The 18994-nt window shown below is 35.0% G+C and overlaps 3 protein-coding genes across 6 annotated transcripts; 1 reads left to right on the top strand and 2 right to left on the bottom strand.

Annotated features, from left to right (window-relative positions):
- Nucleotides 1-632: 632 nt before the first annotated feature.
- Nucleotides 633-1272, bottom strand: LOC133310108 (serine/threonine-protein phosphatase 7 long form homolog). The gene is made up of 2 exons (XM_061510995.1): nucleotides 1040-1272; nucleotides 633-939 (listed from the first exon to the last, which is right to left on the bottom strand). The coding sequence occupies exons 1-2, from the start codon at nucleotides 1270-1272 to the stop codon at nucleotides 633-635; spliced, it is 540 nt and encodes a 179-aa protein (XP_061366979.1).
- Nucleotides 1273-4908: 3636 nt separating this feature from the next.
- Nucleotides 4909-7045, top strand: LOC133310130 (uncharacterized). 3 transcript variants are annotated; one of them, XM_061511025.1, is made up of 3 exons: nucleotides 4909-5178; nucleotides 5262-5467; nucleotides 6812-7045. In XM_061511025.1, exons 1-3 carry the CDS (start codon nucleotides 5009-5011, stop codon nucleotides 6844-6846), a joined length of 411 nt encoding a protein of 136 aa, XP_061367009.1. In that variant the 5' UTR covers nucleotides 4909-5008; the 3' UTR covers nucleotides 6847-7045. The 3 variants fall into 3 exon arrangements, with proteins under 3 accessions (XP_061367009.1, XP_061367008.1, XP_061367010.1); XM_061511024.1 differs by having other exon boundaries at nucleotides 6809-7045; XM_061511026.1 differs by having other exon boundaries at nucleotides 4909-5467; nucleotides 6809-7045.
- A 4314-nt stretch (nucleotides 7046-11359) lies between these two features.
- On the bottom strand, nucleotides 11360-17042 carry LOC133310119 (ETO1-like protein 1). Of its 2 annotated transcripts, XM_061511011.1 has the most exons (5): nucleotides 16756-17042; nucleotides 14926-16635; nucleotides 14115-14406; nucleotides 12070-12379; nucleotides 11360-11819 (listed from the first exon to the last, which is right to left on the bottom strand). In XM_061511011.1, exons 1-5 carry the CDS (start codon nucleotides 16881-16883, stop codon nucleotides 11599-11601), a joined length of 2661 nt encoding a protein of 886 aa, XP_061366995.1. In that variant the 5' UTR covers nucleotides 16884-17042; the 3' UTR covers nucleotides 11360-11598. The 2 variants fall into 2 exon arrangements, with proteins under 2 accessions (XP_061366995.1, XP_061366996.1); XM_061511012.1 differs by lacking the exon at nucleotides 11360-11819 and having other exon boundaries at nucleotides 12221-12379; nucleotides 14120-14406.
- Nucleotides 17043-18994: the final 1952 nt, after the last annotated feature.

The following is an 18994-nucleotide window of genomic DNA, read 5'->3' as shown; positions in this document are numbered from 1 at the left end:
TGTCACCTATTAGATGGATGGCCTTAATTCCCAATGAAACAAGCCGCCAAACAGCCACGAAGAGAAGGGGTTAATCTTGAATATTAAATTATACAAACTAGTCGAATCTATATATGTTTCAATCCAACCCACACCAGGTAAAACCTGTGTGAATTGCTTCAGGTAGTTTGTGGAAGAAAGCGTGCATCCCAAAGGAAGAAAGCGTGCAGAGAAGAAAGTGACGGCAACATTTAGGTCTTTGATATTATTCTTTTGTATTTTTTTAATAAATAAAAAAACAACCCGCGAGTTGATTCGTTTAACCCATGGGTTGGCTCAATTTTTTTCGAGCTGGCTCGAGTTGTCAGTTCATTTTTGCCAACCTAACTCGACTCATTTTATGCGGGTTACGAGCCAACCTGACGAGTTAGCTCATTTTTGTCATCCCTAATCAGACACATTGCCAGCAATTCGACCATAAATTCCATAATGCGCAATTAAAGAATGACTTATTAAATTTAGTTATGATTACATGTAATTCATTTGTTAAATGAAATATTTGTTAATGATTTAATAATGTATGTCATGGTAAAAAGCCTACCACCATTGTGATCCGCAAGTAAAAAGTCTAAAATAAGGTGTAATATGTAAGCTCACACGAAGCAGATAAGATCCTCTTCATCCTGCATCCAATCCTCGACGTTTGTAAAAAGTCGATCCAACCATGAAGTCTTAAGAGTACCACCCCTTAGATCAGATGAACTCGGGGTCCTCCTAAGAAGTTGAGAAACCAAACGTATGAAATCTTGTGTTTTGGACATGCCAGTAACAGGTTCACCATCCGTAGGAAGACTGGTGATCATTGCAACATCCTCGAGTGTTACAGTAACCTCTCTCGGAAGCATATAAAATGTTTGAGTTTCCGGTCTCCATCGCTCAACTGGAGCTGTGACTAATGAACTATCAATCAGCAAACGATAAAATATTAATCAAAATAAATCAATTAAATTGTTTCATAAGATTTTTTATATTAATTTTATATATGTAGCATATAAAATACCTCCATACGGGCCATCTGAGTAACACCAAGAAAACAAACACAACATAAATAAGGTACAATGGGCTCTGGAAAAACATCCAACCTGCTAGCCGTCCACTTCTGATATTCAGAGACTTATAATTCGGGTCCTCCATCCAAGCCACCTCTGAACGGTGTGTACATTGCATGAATAATATAGAATTGTCGCGAGTATCGGGATGAAGACGTCTCTCAGATAAATCACCGTATGCCATCCCTAAATAATGATAATATAAATAACGTTATTTTTTTTTTGTAAGCTACATAAATAACGTTATTAACACACTATAAAATGATAACACAAAAGTTTCAATTTAAAAAGTATAACAACAATTCACTAATTAAAAGAAACTCTAATATTAATCACAAATCAATTATTCTAAATTAGATTATTAAAAAACTAAAAACTACTCATTAACCACTGAGTATTAGGTAAAGTCTCTACATATAATTAATTACACAACACATATCTATGTTAGGATAAAACAAAAGAATTAATTTAAAAAATTATAACAACTATTCACTATTTAAAATAAATCATAAGTATTAATCACAAATCAATTATTCTAAATTATATTATTAAAAAACTAAACACTACTCATCAATGGCTAATTATTATGTCAAATATCTAAATATAATTAATCACACATGCTTGCGTTATAATATATCTAAATATTATCTAAATATATAATTATTATCTAATTATGTAATTACAAATTATCTAATTATTATCCGATTATATAAATTTTATCTAATTATCTAATTATACATGTCAAATATCTAATTATTATTTAAATTTATCTAATTATCTAAATATCTAAATATTATATAATTATCTAATTACATAAATATCTAATTATCTAAATATTAAACATAATATCTAAATACACATGTCAAATATTTAGAATAACATAAGAAATATTGCATCTAATAAGGAATAACTAATTAAAATAATTACTAAGAAATAATCATTATATAATTAAAATAAATATAATTAGACAAAAACAAATTTAGAAATGTGTAAAGTTGAGTAAAGAAAGGTTACCTTGTCAAATGTATAAGACGACCACACGTGTAGTTGTGTTTGCTGGAAAAGTTGAATCAAAGGAAAGTTACCTTGTCAAATGCAGAAGACCCCACTTGTGTTTGCTGGAAAATGGAAAGAAAACGGTTTAAATGAAAAAAAAATTCAGAAATGCTGCAACCCCCGGTTTGAATGGAAAGTGTTCGGTGGAAAAAAAAAATTGCTATAATCCCTCTGCAGCCGGGTTGAATGCAAAAACGTTGGCTGAAAAAAAAATTGCTCCCTTGTCAAATGCGCTGCTGCAAGCTTCCCTCGGCCAACGGAAAAAAATTGGGAAGAAAGATATTTTGAATGAAAAAGATTTGAATCAAAAAGATTTGGTAGAAACAGTGGAATAAAAAAATGGGGGTAAAAATTTTCGATACATTTTTATAAAGGGCTCGGATGGTTAGGATTGTGTCACTTCATATACGGTCCAAGTTCGTGCAAATTCAAAATTTAACAAAAATGGGGAGGAATCATTTGACTCCAGAGTAAGATTTAAAATTCTTACTCATCATCCTAACCCTTGATTTCCGTTCATCCAACGGTTAACATTTAATAAGTTACAACAATTAATTAATTATTAATTTTAAATAAATGCTAACCGTTGGATGAACGGAAATCAAGGGTTGGGATGAGGAGTAAAACTTTTAAATCTTACTCTGGAGTCAAATGATCCCTCCCCAACAAAAATAGATATTTTCGTATGTAATTTAACATGATCATGTCATGTAGAAGAATCTTAATTATTAATAATTAAATCAACGATGATAATTGTGTAACTTTATATTCTTATATTTTTTGTCTCTTTTCCTTTATTACTGTTAACTCACCCATGTATAATTATAATTACCCCACATGACATGATCATATTAATTAATATATAAGAGAATCCACTCCTCTTGCACATGGGAGGGATTCAAATCTGCTCGGCCCTGTGCGACTTGAAGATCCCCAACGATAATATATACTAATTAGATATCAAATTAGTAGATTAAAAGGTCAAACACTATCGTTTGGTCAAAGAGCTAATAATAAAACGCCAGCTAGACAAGAAAAAATTATTTATGTTAGGGTGAAAATTTTAAAAGGGTATTTTATTTTGAATTTTAAAAAGTAATAATTATTTTTTAATATTTCAAGTCTATGTGATTATTTAATGCTTATTATTTTTAATTTAGAAATCTTAAAAATATTTGAAGTAAACTATGACTATTATTTTAATTGAAGATATATTTATAACTTAATTTTATTTTATTTTTATTTTCAGATCTTTAAATGGATAATAATAATAACAATAATTTTTTATTTTTTATTAACTTTTTAAAATTTAATATGATTTTAAAATTTAATATGATTATTAATAATTATTTTTTTTTAAAAAAATAGAGACCATAAATAAACCGCTTCAACATAATATAAATTAAGTGACTTATTTTCTCTTTTCTTAGTAAGATGCCCTCGCATCTTTAATGTATACAAAACATTTAACACTGAATTTACAAATAATAAATTAAAAAGAGCTTTTATTTTATTTTATTTTCGTATATAATATCGATTTTTAATTAAACACACGATGAGTATGGTAACTAAACAAAAAAATAGCTGCATTACAAATAGTGTGCTGAGATATATAGTCCCACATTGATTGGATGGACAATTAATATGACCTATATAAGGCCTTGGGCATTCCCACCCCTTGAGCTAGCTTTTGGGGTGGTGATCCCAAGGTTCTTTATATGGTATCAGAGCTTGAGTGACTACTTTTAGGGTGGTGATCCCAAGGTTCTTTACAATATTTTTTTTATTTTAATTCCACTTTTTAAAGCGGGGGACGGTGAGGCTCTGATACCATGTAAAAAACATTGGGATCACCACCCCAAAAGCTAGCTCAAGGGGTGGGAGTGCCCAAGGCCTTATATAGGTCATATTAATTGTCCATACAATCAATGTGGGACTATATATCTCAACAAAGTGCAAGAAAATATTACGGGCCAATTGTTTTGGGATTACTTTATTTTATTTTTTTTCATTGAGGGCGGGCCTTGGGCTGTTGCGGAAGTAGCAAAGTACTAGTCTGGAACTTGTCACCAAATTTGCTTTTCTCAATTAATCTCAACCTTACATAACAAAAATTGGAAAATTTCCACCAGAGTTTTTTTTTTTCCTTTCTTTTTTAAGTCCATGATATAAGAAGATTCCCACTCAAGTTGCGAAAAATCATGTTGTAAAAGAAGACATCTTTCACCTCAGAGTATGATGTCAATTTTACTTAAAATCCTTCTTTGAATGTTTGCACGTAAAATTAATTTTTTATCACTTTTTTTGGGTAAAAATTTATCAAGAGTATCTTCTGCGATTGTACCCAAGTTTTTTTTTTTTTTTTTTTTTTTTTAAAAAATTCATATATTTCAATGAACATATACTTTTTAGGTGAAATGATAATAAAGACATGTTACTTTAATACTAGTAGTTAGGAGTTAGGACTTAACATGTTTAGGATTTTAAAGAACAAAAGATTGTTTCTAGGGTAATTATTCAATTAATTTTTCCACACAAAGGCACCCAATAGCCTAATGGTACGACGACATTCCGAGAGGGGCTATAATATAACCAATGAAGCAGGATAACTAATCAACATAATAAACTTCTTGAGGGGTGTTTGGTTGAAGGTTTTTGAGGAGAATGATAGGGAAATGTGAAGTGGGGAAATACAATAGCCATGTTTGGCTGAGAGAGTTTCATCATTTAGCGCGCGAATGCAAATGGCCGTACCAATTTGCTGACTACATATGTTCCCCTGTCACTTTCCAAATACCGCACAGACGGAGACGGAAACATGCAAGCGAAATGAAGAAGCAAAATAGTCTTCACCATCTTCCTTTATGTGGTCTGATTCCTTTCTCCAACCATCAGTGAGTAGGAAGGTTGGTTCGCGGGAGATAAGTTCGGAGGAAAAAAAAAAATTGTGTCTGTGGTTTTCGGTATTTTCCACACAAATGGCAGTGTTGTTCCCTTCATCCATGGTGTTACATTTTAATTTGAAGCCTTGCATGTAGGTGAAAAAATTTCTCCGGTGTTGAACCTGAGATTTCTGTTTTGTATCTGAGCTAACTATTTTCAATCTTCTCCACAAAGAATTATGGCTTCATCGAGGGACAAGGAACAAGCGCCGCCGCACCATCACCAGCCTCTCTTGAGCAGCCTCGTCGTCCGCCCTTCCCACAGCGAGGGCGGCGGCGGCGCCTCCGCCGGTGGTCGTTCCGGCGATTTCGAGCCCAGCGGACTCCACCGAGATCCTCCTCCCCCTTATTCCCGCGCCGATCGATATTCCGATGACCCTGGTTTGTTCCATCTCTTATGTCCGTTATGCTTATGATTCGAGTGATTGGGTTAGATTTTTGAATTTTTTGTTCCTAAAATTTGAAGAAACTTGTTCTGTTTATCTGTATGTTGCAATTTAGTTGGTTTCTGACAAAATTGGTGTCTGTTTTTTTGTTATTATTGTTTTCGAATATTGGACTTTGAAGTTGTAGATTTAGTTTTCAGTTCTTGCTACCCGTAAAACTTGTTTCAGTTTTGGTTTAATAGGTATTGGGTTTTATTTAATTATCAATTCAACTACTGATAACAACACCAATAGTTGTTGGTTCGTAATAACGAAACGTGAGAACAATTGGTGCCCATTGTTGCCGTGAAAACTTATCTATGATATAGTTTTTGAAGTCTGAATTGGTTAAAGCATGGTTTTCGCGTAGAATTGAATGGTTGAATTTGTAGCATTCGAATTAATTTGGGGGTTGGGTGAGAACAAAACTGTCATTTCTTGTTTTCTTTTTCTTTTTTGTTTTTGACTGATACTATCTATACAGATGTGGGTTTTGTTAGACCTGCTGTCTATTCATTATGTGCATGTCACGCATATGATTTCCCATCGATTATGGAGTGTCAACAGTGAATAAATTTTGCATTTGTGTGTTACAGCTCTGATGTTTCCTGCAAGATCTTGGGCCTTGAGGAAGGCATGTTGTTGTGACCTCAGCTTTGTATCATGATCTGGGATTTTATTTTTTTTAATTTAAAAGGGTTAGTAAGTGTCTTGGAAATAGTCCATTCTACATGAACATGTGGGGGGTTTTGCAGCACTAAATCTGTTGCATGGGTTCTCATTTTGCAGAGTCATGGTCATATGTTTGGTTTGGGATATTTGTGAAGGTAAAGACATGTCAAGTTTAATGAAATCTTGGATACAATTTGAAGTATTTGTCATACATGGTACAGTGGGCAATGCTTAGAACATCAATGTGGTTGCAGGATTTGTAGAGGACAGAAACTGACCATTAAAAATTGTTTCTGACGAATAACCTTAAGTTATAACCAAAGTTTGGCTGGTTTATCTAGGTTCCCAGCAAGAAGTTCTTTGTGGGTGGGTGAAATGCTAATTTGCTACCTTTGCGGAAGCTGACATGATATTTGGGAAGATAATATTCACTGATGATAAACTTCGTAGTGTTATTGGTTTATATGGTTTTTTTTTGTTGAACTCCTGGTTATTGATGATATATTTCTTTTATGCATTCTTTCTTTCACTCAATGATATATATTCTGTCAGCATGGTCTTCATTCTGTGCATTGTCTACTGCCATTTGTAGTTGTTTTTAACTTGCCTCAACTACTTGTTGCAGCAGGGTCTTCAACTACTGATGGTTTGAAAAATTGCTGATCCATGTCATCCCACATAAATTCCAAAGGCCCTCAACCTAAACCATTCAACCGACTGTGTTTGATGTAGGGTGTCGGTTTTAACAATTATGCGTTTAAGTTGGATGTAAATCAGCTTGTATATGGACCTTTGATTAATGAAGGCTTTGTGGTTATGCTGTAAAACTTTTTTAGTCCTTTTCCTTTGTTGACTTGTAACTGTGTTATTTATTATAAATGTCAGATGTTTTTATCCTTTGTTGTTATTGGATTTGAGTGCATTATCAACATAAACCAGTGTTAATAAATTGTGCTTCGTTCCATTTAATTAAGCTGAGATTTTTAGTAACATAGGTATCAGGATACACTGTTAAGACTTAAGTCAGTGTCTACTCCATGGAAACGTTCAAAGTCTGAGAAACAACCAAATCATTTAAGACAATTGACTTTTGTTTCGAAAATAAACAGGTCAATGACACCTTTACTATTCAATTTCAATTCAACTATTGTTTAGCCCCTGGCCATCATCTTTCATTAGCGTCCAATATCTCAGGATTCTTTACAGGCCCCCAATTCCCTTTGGCAAAAAGTAGAGATTAAAATCTAATTTTCAATTCATCGAAGCTGTTCTAATTAATAACTTTGACAGTTTTCTCTATTTACCTCTAGATTCCAATTCACCATGCTATAGATGGATTTGAATTTATTTGGATTAATATGCAACAAGATAATTCTTAGAAGGATAAAAACCAACTTATATTTCACTAAAAAGATGTCTCGTATATGTAATACAGATTTCATGGTCTGCATGTACAAGCTTGAGCACATGTCAAAGAAGGGAAGATAGGAAGTGATCATCAAACATCACTGAGAATGACTAAACAGTACCCCACAGGATCTTGACAACTAAAAAATCCATTCATTCATGGTCGTTGGCAACAATCAATTTTTTCAAAGGTGAACGGTGGGTTTTGACAACCCTGTTTGTAGCCACCGAATTAAAATTTTAATATCAGGGCTATTTTCGTAAACAATACTTCTTTTCCCATCTATATTTTACCTTCAATCAAACACGGATTTCATAAAATTTACCTAATTTACTCAGTAAAGTTTTTTCTCAACAAACAACTTTTTTTTTACATTTTCCTACCTATCTCACTTTATCTCACTTTCCAATCATTTCCCCATCAATTACATTTCCCTAGTATTCAAAAAATTTCTCCTTAACCAAACACCCCCTTAAGAAATATACTTGCCATAGATATCTTATTTGCTTTGTGTGACTGGTTAATCTTCATAAATTTTCTTTATGATGCTCCTAATTACTCACGTAAGAAAATATAGCAATTCTCTCTCAATACTACAACCACACAAAACCAAAAACTCAATTTTAATGAAGTACAAATATTTCAACAAAATACAATTAAAAGTGTAGGATGCGATGCAAGAGTATCTGATAATGATGTCCAAAAAGAAAGTTTGACCCCGTGCAATAACTATTTCAAAATGTTGGTACTTTAAAAACATTTCTCTCGTATAGAAAGTCTTTTGAGTATTGAACATAAATGTCTAGCAAAGAAGCTAGTGATTCTATTTACGAAAAAAAGGTAGAGATAATTGGCAAGAGATTGGACATAATTTCCAGCCAACAATCCGATGGTGCAAATCAATGGCGTATGTGTGAACACTTGGGAATGAATAGATGCTCTGAATTGATAGCAGTAGGAAATGCTCAAAATGCTAGGTGGTTCATTCTGTCGCTCAAAATGCTCAAAGCTAGAATTCCACAAGTGGTGATCGTGGGTGTAGTGGCGGTGATCCAAAGATGATGGGGTGAAAGCCCAGGACCCGGGTTAAGGGGCTTTGTCGAGTTCCACTGCTTAACTAGTGGGCTGTTATGGACCTTGACGTCACTAGCTTTTGGGGTGGTGATTAAATATAGATTTACTTAGGGTGTGCATGACAATCTTTTCGGAATTAATACTTTTTTAATTTTTGCTCCCGAAAGCAGACATGGATAAAAAATTCGTTTGGTAAAATCGATTTATATTTTGTTCCTGAGATGAACCGGTTTAATTGTTGTGCTGGAAAACAGAAAAAAGAATCAAAAAATTTGTTTTTTGTTCCCGGACACAAAATGAGAAACACTTGTCTCTCTCAATTACTCTCCACCACTACCATCATCACCACTGCCACCACCGTCCCACCATTGCCACCATCGTCGTACCACCATCACCACCGCCACCACCACCACCACCACCACTACCATCACTGTCACCACCATTATCACTACCACAATCACCAACCACCACCACGTGACCACTACTACCGCCATCGTCACCGCCATCACCACCACTACACTGCCGCCGCTACCACCACCATGTCATCATCATCACCATCGTCGCTGTCACTGCCGCCGGCGCCGCCACCACTACACCACCCCCACCGCCATGTCATTATCATCATCATCGTCGCAGCCACTGCCATCACCACCACTACCGCCGCCACCACCACTACCATTATCACGCCATTACCACCACCACTACACCACCGCCACCGCCACCGCCATGTCATCACCATCACCACCACTACTACCACCATCATCGCTGCGGCCATTGTTGTCACCACCACCACCTCTAGGTCACCGTCACTATCACCATCATCACCACCACCGTCACAACCATTATCACTACCATCACCGTCACCATCACCACCACCATCGCCGCAACCACTACCGTCACCATCACTACCATCACTACCACCACCATGCCACCATCTATGAAGCACCGATACTCCGAATTTTTTTTTCCAACGTATCCGATACGCGTATCGGGAACGTATTGTATCGTATCGACGAATTAATGGTCGTATCGAGAACGTATTTGGATCGTATCGAAAACGCCGTGTCGGAGTCGGTGCTTCATAGGCCACCATTACCACCACCACGGCCACCGCCATCATGCCATCACCATCACTACCACCACCACGACGCCACTACTAAACCACCATCATCGCCACCATCACCACACCATATGAAAAGGAAAGTGATGATTTGAAAAAAATTTATGCTTAATAGCATATTTTTTATTCTATTATTTGTTGTGTTATCAAACGCAATTCTCATTTTCAGAATAAAAATAAAACATGTTATAAAACACATTTTTTTTTCTGAGAAACTGTAAGCACAGAATTAGAAAAGAATTATTTCTTTTCAGAAACAGGGAACAAAATAGTCGTAGTGCACACCCTTATTGTATGGTTGGCTCAAACTGCCGTTATAGTCTTATAGACCACTGGTCTAGTGTTTCCATTGATTGATTACTGATGAAATGAGAGACATTTTTTTCCACCGATCCATCTATAAAAAGAGGTTCACCAATTAGCTTCCTTAATTAGTTGTTTGTTGCTTCTCCATTGGTTTGCAGCAAGCAAGTACGGCCTAAGAACTTAATTGCATGTACAAAACGAAGTCAAGGTCACCATTCCATCCTTCTCGATTAACAATATCTAGATTGCAACAGAAATTTGATGAAGGGCATTGCTAAGTGCTCTATACCACCACAACGTAGCTTTAGACAACAGTGGCTGGAACATCAAAAGGAAAGTAAGATCAAATGACTGAATTGGATGGTAACTTAAACCAAACCATCACCGGTGTATTTATTTTTTATTTATTTTTTTGAATAATCTCAAGGGTATTCTCCAGCGGTAACTGAAAACTAATCCCCATCGAGTATTGTCGGACCTTTTCGGGGGCAGCTATTCCAAATCCTTTTTTTTTTTTTTTTCATTTCTAGAGCTCGAACTCGAGACCTCTAGTTAAAAGACTCAGGTTTCTTATCACATGTTCCAAAGGAGTTTGGTCCACTAGTGTATTTAGATAGCTGCAGCCAATAATTTCTCTTAAAGATGAATAAAGATGGGCTTGAAGTCAAATGACAATAAGGAGATATGATGCTGAAATGAAAGTTAGTTTATATTTCAGTGTTTGGGAAGTAAACAAAATGATAAGGAGATGAGTGAATTCATTTTGGGTTTAAATTAAGGGTTTTATTATTCTCCTTTTACATAAGATAGTTATCTTATGTTGTAGAGAGAAAATAGGTGGGTCCCACCATTACAAGAAAAAAAAAAGTGAGGTGCTAAAATTGAAGTGACAGAATAGAAGAGAAGTTATCTTATGTAAAAGGAGAGTAATATTTTCCTTAAATTAAACCCTTAAATTATATAATTAACAGGATTTCAAGCATTTTACCATTTTGTGATGGGTTCCTCATTTTTGCTGTCACTGCTGATGAAAAAACTTGCAGCAAATATATTTACATAAGATACGGAGCCGGATCCTGATCCTGAAATTAAAAAAAAAAAAATTCCAAGATACGAAACCGGATCCTGGTGAAAGTAAGTGTTGCTGCAAATTTTCTGATCCGCAGCAACAGGAGAGCTATTAAAGCCTTTTGTGATTAAAGACTATGTATTAAACAGTAAATAAGCATTGCTTGTATACCATTTTAATCAAGAAGCGCATGGGAGATAAACAACATATCTGACACAAATAATATACCCCAAAAAAATCAAGATCAATTCCAAAATTGGGACCACACCCTCGGGGGGAAATGGTAACAATTCACATTTACATTACTATAGACAGGAATATGATTTAACTATACTTTCCATTTTACAAATTTGATTTTCATGACTCAGCTGAATGCAGCCAAGGTTACAAGTTTTCAATGTGCAATTCCATCTGGGAAAAGTCATATATGTTGGTGACTCATGGCTCATGACTGTTAACTCGAGTGTGAAGTTCCAACATTTCTTGGTGGTTTGGGTCCACCGAGAGTGCAGCGCGACAGTCTCTTAGAGCACCTAAGACATCACCTTTATGTTCATGGAATGCTGCACGTAGATGTAAGAGGTGCAGATCAGATTTAAATGCAATAGCTCTGGAGAGTTCCGCAATGGCTTCCTCTTCCTTATGATTGTCCATCAATACTGCAACCACATACACCAAACACATTGTTCAGCACTACTGTACTAGCTGCAATAAAACTATTCCGCAATAAAAAGTAAAATTTGTTATTGCAGTAGCACCCCCAACAATGACAACAATAGTGGACAATATCTAATATTTTGAACATGGCTGTAATTATTACTAAGGAGTGCTTAACAGTTAACAGCATATTAGTATCCTTAGACATTATGATTTATGATTATGCAAAGTTAAGAAAGATAAAATACTTACCAGCAGCACGATATCTATAAGGATACACTCGAAGTGGATCTAATCTAGTCACCATCTCCAGATCTGCCTTTGCGAGTTCACGATCACAGTACTCAGACCTCTTCTCATAGGCAGATGCATTGTTTTTTGCCTTCTCAATAAGTTCAGTCATTTCCATGTAAGCAGCTGTCTTATCATTTTTGAGACAATGAACACGAGCAAGACCCTGATGGGCTCGGGTGTGTCGGATTTTCAGTGCATTGATATAACAATCGGCAGCAGAGTCCAATTTTCCACAGTCAACATAAACACTACCAAGATTGTTCAGTGCCTGGAAAATTGAATGGATGTGTTAGAGATATAATATAAAACATTCAATCAAGTATCTTCACCTAACAGTTTAAGGTTTTAGTATAGTTGGTTCATGACATGATATCAAAGCATTTATCCAATGCATTGTCCACACTTTCAGGCCAAAGGAGTAAAGGACTCTTGCATGAGGGGCGTATTAGAGATTAAAAAAAAGGAAAACCACTCCCCATTAAATCCCGACTAGCAAGGGTGGGGCGAGGGCTTGAACGCAACTTTACCTTGCTTAATTACAAAGAGATTATTTCTCGGATTCAAACCCGTGACCTTTGAATCACAAAGGAACAGCTTATGTATTAGAGATATAATATAAAAAAACCATTAATGTGTTTTCACCTAGTAGCTTAAACTTTTGGGAGAGCTAATTCATGATAGGAAGAATAAGCAGTAAAATTATAAACTATTATGTACAAAGTTGCATAATTATATAGATATTATAAGAACATAGAGTACTAATAGCTAACAACTTTATGCCTTTATCAGTCCTCACGTATTGACATTAAAGGCTTGTTTATATCCTTTCACTGCATATCTATCACTTCAATTTTTTGTATTACCTACAGCTCAAACAACATAACTTCATAGTTCACCTTCCGAACTTTTTCACAGAGTGACCAAAGTTTACAACCACCAATCAACCATAATAAATGAAAAAGAATGCTATATTTACAAAATTTTTGTGTACAAACTTTTACAAACTTGACAATGTACTCTGGGGAGTACAAAAATAGAGGAATGTACTCCCGGGAGTACATAGGAAAATTTGTAAGAGTTTATTAACAAAAAATTTAGAAATATAACTTGTCTCATAAATGAATGTAAAAATCCAAAATTCAGATTGCAAGGGGATAGGGTGAAGAATCATTTTCATTTGAAGGACGCAGTTTATTGTTTGATGATACAATAAGTTGATATTCCTTATAAATAGCTGATACATTCTGTAAAGAGAATAGGAAACAGATTATATGCTTGCTGTATTTAGTTTAGTCCACCCCTAAAACTACTGTGAATACTGCAATTATAAATTTATGAGGCTTAGGCTGGATTTCTCACAAGTAACTCGCATCAGAAAAACTCTGATTCAAGTCAATGCAATCAAGGTGAATGCAGCAAGTAGACAAGCCAACTTCCAAGTGAATGATGGAAAAAGTGGCAACAGAGACAGACAGAAAGCAATTTAACCTCCCCTTCACATCCCATTTTCTTAGTTTGGTTTTACAATCCCCATAAAAGAACTAAAAGAAATTCATGATCAAATAGTGATATCATCTCCTTTAAAGGCAATATTAGGGTAAAATGGTGAAAAGTGAGAAGATAAAAGCTATGCAACATTAAAGGTCTCTTAGCTGTTAGGAATAGAACCATTCATAGCCTCCACCAAACAGCATAAGTTTTTTGGGAGAGTTGGTCCATAAGATGGTATCAGAACCTCAATGACCAAGGGGTCAGGGATTCAAACTTTACCGCCCTTGTTCTTCTAAAATGAAGTTGAATTTTAGCATGGTAAACATGGGCCTCTACATTGTCCAAGTTCAAGCCCAAAAGGCTCTTGCATGAGAGGGCGTGTTAGATAATGAATCTCCACCTAACAACTTATTCAATTTAGAAATTGGAAGTCTGTTCTTAACACATGCATGGCCAGCAGCTATTGAGTAGTGAAGTATTTTTCCAAAAGTAGTAGTACAATAGAACCATACCTGACCTTTGCGCAGATTATCTGAAGGACACCTCAAGGCATCTTCCAGAAGTGAAATAACAGTTGAAGAATATGATGAATCTAGACTAGAGTCAGCCAATGCATAGGCCTTTAGGAAGAAGGCCTCAAAAGACCTTTTTATACTAATAGACTCTTCAGCCTTCCTGAGACCTTCCTCGTAATGACCTGTATCATACAAGATCCACCCCTCATATACGAGTCGTTCATGGTCACTTGATGCATGTTGTCGAGCTAACTGTAAACTCCGCATAGCTGCCTCGGGACAGCCAAGCCTAAATCAAATAAATATATCAAATTTTTAGAGTTCTTAGCTTATTAAATTTAAGTCAGTATTTAGATAAATGGAAGAGAACCCTGACACCTAAGAATCTCCCTGTCCAGATACAATTTCACAGGGGTAACTTGGATTTCAAATGAAAATCTTATATGTTTTGGGTTTTTCCTCCTTTTCAGCTGAACTAATTGTCACAGAGGCAACTTTTAGATAAAAAAAAATTCAAGTGTATGTAACAGGCAGACTAAAAGTAGCTAGCTATGTTTGACCTGTCCTTTTAGTTAGTGTTTCGATATTTGTAAACATAAAACTCCAATTACCATGTCACATTTCCTTATACACATGATGATAAATTAGTTCAAGCCTTTAACAACTATTGACAACTACCAAACATTTGTAGCATTCTTTTTTGGATTACAATGACAGCATGGAGGTTTGAACTTATGACCTCCTGCACATTAACTAAGTCCTTCCCCACTAGCCCACTCCTAGCGGCTTCCACACATTCATAACATACCTCAACAGAAGCAATGACTGTCTGAAGTATAGAACACTTTTTGTAGCATCAGATTCAAGCATCTGGTAGATAACAGATAGAGACCCAATATCATCAACTGCAGACCAACAGTCATATAACCGTGCCCAACAATCTGCTGTTGTCCAATGTTCAACATGCTCACGCACAAGAGTACAGAGTTGGGATGCAGCTACACGCCCCTCAAACATTCTATAATCTGAACGCAGAGTAAGAATTGTTTGCACATCACAGAGAGCTGCTTTGTAGTCCTCAAGAGCCAGATAGATAAAAAAACGTATTTCCAAGCATTCTAATGAAAGTTTGAACCCAAGAATCCGATTGATTTCAGCCAGTGCAGCTTGAGCATTCTGTGTCCTCATTAAAGAGGCTGCCCTATACATGTAAGGGTATATAAGAGTAGGGTCCAGCTCACTTGCTTTCTCAAGGTCCACCCACCTTACATTACCATCACAATATAGAGATCTTTCCTGATACATCCATCCAAGTGGAGTAACAGAGGAAATAATAGAGTTGAGCTTCTCGTAAGATGAAAGCTTCTCGCCCTTTATAAAGTCCAGTCTAGCTAAACCTGCAATGGAATAAATATGGCCTGCATTTACAGCCCCATCAAAAAGACAACGTGCTTCATCGTATTCTTTTCTTAAGAGTCTTACACATCCCAATTTATGAAAAGCCAGAAGTCTCATCTTGTCATTTTCAGCAAAATCCACTAACCGTTCCAGGAAATGAGTTGTTGTGTCGGAACTAGAATTAAGGTTCATGGAAACTTCACTTAAGAAACAGAAAAGTGCAAATAAACCCGGCCCAACCATGAATGCTAGCTGCTGCCTATTTGCATGAATAAATATCTCCACCACCCGATTGTCATTCAAACAGTTTGGAAGATCACATATAAGGACCTGTAAACAAGATGCAGCAAGGACAGCTGAATTTTCATTAAGAGCATATTCCATGAGCTCCACAGCATCTTCTTTAGAGGAAACTAAAGATGCAAGTCTTCTATCACAAGCATCTTTAAGTCTATCACAACAAAACTTGTTTGCAAAAACTAATACCTCCAACAAAAGATTTGGAGGGACCTCAATTAAACAGCCAGTCAAACTGAAATAACTTATTGCCTTCATACCTGATGGAGAGATATTGTTTTCAGATAAATCTATAGTCTCAGAGAGCGATTCACTGAAATACCCCTTTAGCATTGCATGAAATGGTGCCGAAAGTTCAGAAATTTTTTGTCTATCACAAATCACTTTTTCATTTCCAATTGTAAAAGTAACATTTTGTGAAATGTGACTCTCGTTGGTCACTCTCTTCTGGGAACTTACATTTACATCAAATGGAAGTTGAGACGCTACATCTATGGGCCCAAACTCATTTGCACATTTACCACAAGTTGTTAGCAAATCGGCTATTAGCTCTTCCCCTTGCTTCTCATACTTCAACCATGCCCCAAATATAATCTTTTCATGAACAGTGTTGGCTCTCTGCCAAGCTTCCTGGAGGCTTCTACGCATAAGTTTAACTTCCCCAAGGCCCCTAAAGACCTGGTATTGTAACAAAAACAGATTCGATCTCTCTTGAGGAGGACGAGACTCAAGTTCTTCATGGATTTGAGCTAAAACTTCCACATAATCAATAGGTTTAAACAAGGGGAGTATAGGTGGTTGTGGGACCTTGACTAGAGATTCTCTATAGTAGATGACAGAAAACCACACACCCCAGTCCCCATCCAAAAAAAAAAAACACTTAATTAATTGAATTGGAAAAAAGTTAAGCTTCAAATTTAAATAAAGGAGCAGAGAAACTTACATTGAGGCAGAAGATGAGTATGATGACAATTTGGAAAGTTTCCCTCTTTCAATTTTGAGTGAAGACTGTGGATTCAAAGCATTTGGGTGTGCTTCTTTACAGGATTCAGCAGGGAATAAAGTCCTCATGGGGCATAAGAGATTAAACAAGTCCCGGATCTCCAGAAAATCACTACAAACTTCCTCTTCAAAATCAAAACTTTACAAATTGGGTGCACATTCCACTACTCTTAGCTCAGTAATTTCCAACCCCAGAAAAACAATAACACTTGTTTCCCCCTTATTGTTCCCCCCACCCCTCTCCCCCTTAGAAACAGAACAATCTCAAGCTAAAGGTCCTTTTTTTCAATGAATTTGGTGTAACTAACATGCAATAAAATAAATAAAGCAAAATTAACGGGCAAGTGATCCCATCTACAAAGGCTAAAACGAACTTTAAATCTTCCAAAAAGGAAATTCATATAATATAAACATTCTACTCTGCTTAGTCTCTTGAGTTCGGCATATAATAATGAATAACCTACAACGGCTACGAAAGATCTCGAGCAGAAAAATGTAACTCACCTGACCAACTCAGAAAATGTAACAAAAGAATTGAGAGAGAGAGAGAGAGAGCATAGAGATCAAAGTGAAAGGGAAGGGGGGTGGGGGGAATCAAATTGAAAATTTGGTACTTCAACTAACTTTACTTCAATTTTGTTAGTGCTTTTAGTTTGGTGAAAGGGAAAGAACCTCACTTTCATTCCTTTGGAACCATACAAATTGCGGCCACTGTTGCTTCATAGTTGAAAGTTGAAACTGCTAATGCCAGAGTTGACATTTTTTGAGAAAAATATACTTTTTTCTATAAAAAAAAATTTCAGAAAGTTTTAAATTAAGTATAAAATAAGTTAATACAAACAATGAAGAAAGAATTTGAAGAAAATATCATATTAGAAATCATAAATGAATCGTCTTTACTTTTTTTTTATATAAAAATCTTTACTTTTTTTGTTCCTAATGAATTTGAAGAGAATAAGGCGTGCAAAAAAAAAAAAAAAGTTATTATTATGAAGATAAATATTATCTTATTTTATTCTAAGAAGTCATAATACACTTAAGAAAGATAGAAAATGATAATGTTAAAAATGGAACAACAACCACATAATTATACCTTCGGATAAGACCAAGAGAGTTATGATTGAATTGAATGTCCATTTGATCTGACTGTATCACCCTTGCGTCGTGACTATATTATGTATATATTTTTTCATGTTAACTTTATATATTTTTCAATAACATCATTATATTATAATTTCAAATAATATTTATCTTTTTTCATTTTTTGAGATTGTGATGGACAGAAATAAATAAAGTATGTTTAAAAAAAAAAACATAATTAATAATGGAAAATCGGGTCGACATACACGAATACGAACATAAATTTGAAGTTAGGTTAAAATCTTCAACACGAACACGACTCGCTTATTTTACGAGTTGACATAATATGACATAAATAAATCACAAATTCATAGTGTATCGCTTATTATGCGATATGACACGACACACAAATAATCTGTTTACGACACAAATAATCTCTAAAAAAATTAATGATGATCAATTTCGAGTTTAAGGACATGACATGACACGAATTTTTTCGGATCACTTTTTGTTAACTTAAACATTATATGAAGTTAAAAGCAAGTCAACCCAATACGAATTTTTTATATTATGTTTGTGTCATACCAACAAAATTGTCACCACTAAACATAATATCTCGTCATGTTAATTCTAAAATTGTTATATATATGGAAAAAAATATTTCTGCAGTTACTGCAGATAAGTTATCTGCATTTATTCCCTAAACGACGTTGTTTTGGTATTGAAATCTTAAAAAATTATAAATATAAAGACTATTATAATCCTGAAATAAATTAAAATTACAAAAACACTATGATTTTCGTCCCAAAATAACGTTGTATTGGGTTTACTGCAGATAACTTATCTGCAGTAACTGCAGAAAAAACGAACTATATATATATATATATATATATTTTACAGAGATCACATAAAAAGAAAAGAGAAAAAAAAAAGGACCACATATATATTTTTATATATATATATATATAAGATAATTTTATTTCCCACTACTTCATAGATAAAATCCATATTTATATTTGAATTGCTTACTCTCCTTCGTGTTTTATGGTTAAAAAAGAACTTTCCACAAAAATAAAATAAAACAAAAATGACAGCTTTAA

Source organism: Gastrolobium bilobum, unplaced genomic scaffold, assembly GCF_033153095.1.
Source record: "Gastrolobium bilobum isolate Gb01-03AN ecotype WA unplaced genomic scaffold, APGP_CSIRO_Gbil_v1 utg1034, whole genome shotgun sequence".
Lineage (NCBI taxonomy): Eukaryota > Viridiplantae > Streptophyta > Magnoliopsida > Fabales > Fabaceae > Gastrolobium > Gastrolobium bilobum.
This window is presented reverse-complemented; position numbering and strand designations above follow the sequence as displayed.

Coding starts and splice junctions, on each gene's coding strand:
- LOC133310108 (XM_061510995.1), bottom strand. CDS start 1,272: ATGGCATACGGTGATTTATCTGAGAGACGTCTTCATCCCGATACTCGC. Junction 940..1,039: donor CTCAGATGGCCCGTATGGAG/GTATTTTATATG, acceptor GCTGATTGATAG/TTCATTAGTCACAGCTCCAG.
- LOC133310130 (XM_061511024.1), top strand. CDS start 5,009: ATGTGGTCTGATTCCTTTCTCCAACCATCAGTGAGTAGGAAGGTTGGT. Junction 5,179..5,261: donor TTTAATTTGAAGCCTTGCAT/GTAGGTGAAAAA, acceptor TTCTCCACAAAG/AATTATGGCTTCATCGAGGG. Junction 5,468..6,808: donor TCGATATTCCGATGACCCTG/GTTTGTTCCATC, acceptor TACTTGTTGCAG/CAGGGTCTTCAACTACTGAT.
- LOC133310119 (XM_061511011.1), bottom strand. CDS start 16,883: ATGAGGACTTTATTCCCTGCTGAATCCTGTAAAGAAGCACACCCAAAT. Junction 16,636..16,755: donor TACTCATCTTCTGCCTCAAT/GTAAGTTTCTCT, acceptor CATCTACTATAG/AGAATCTCTAGTCAAGGTCC. Junction 12,380..14,114: donor ATAATCTGCGCAAAGGTCAG/GTATGGTTCTAT, acceptor TCAATTTTCCAG/GCACTGAACAATCTTGGTAG.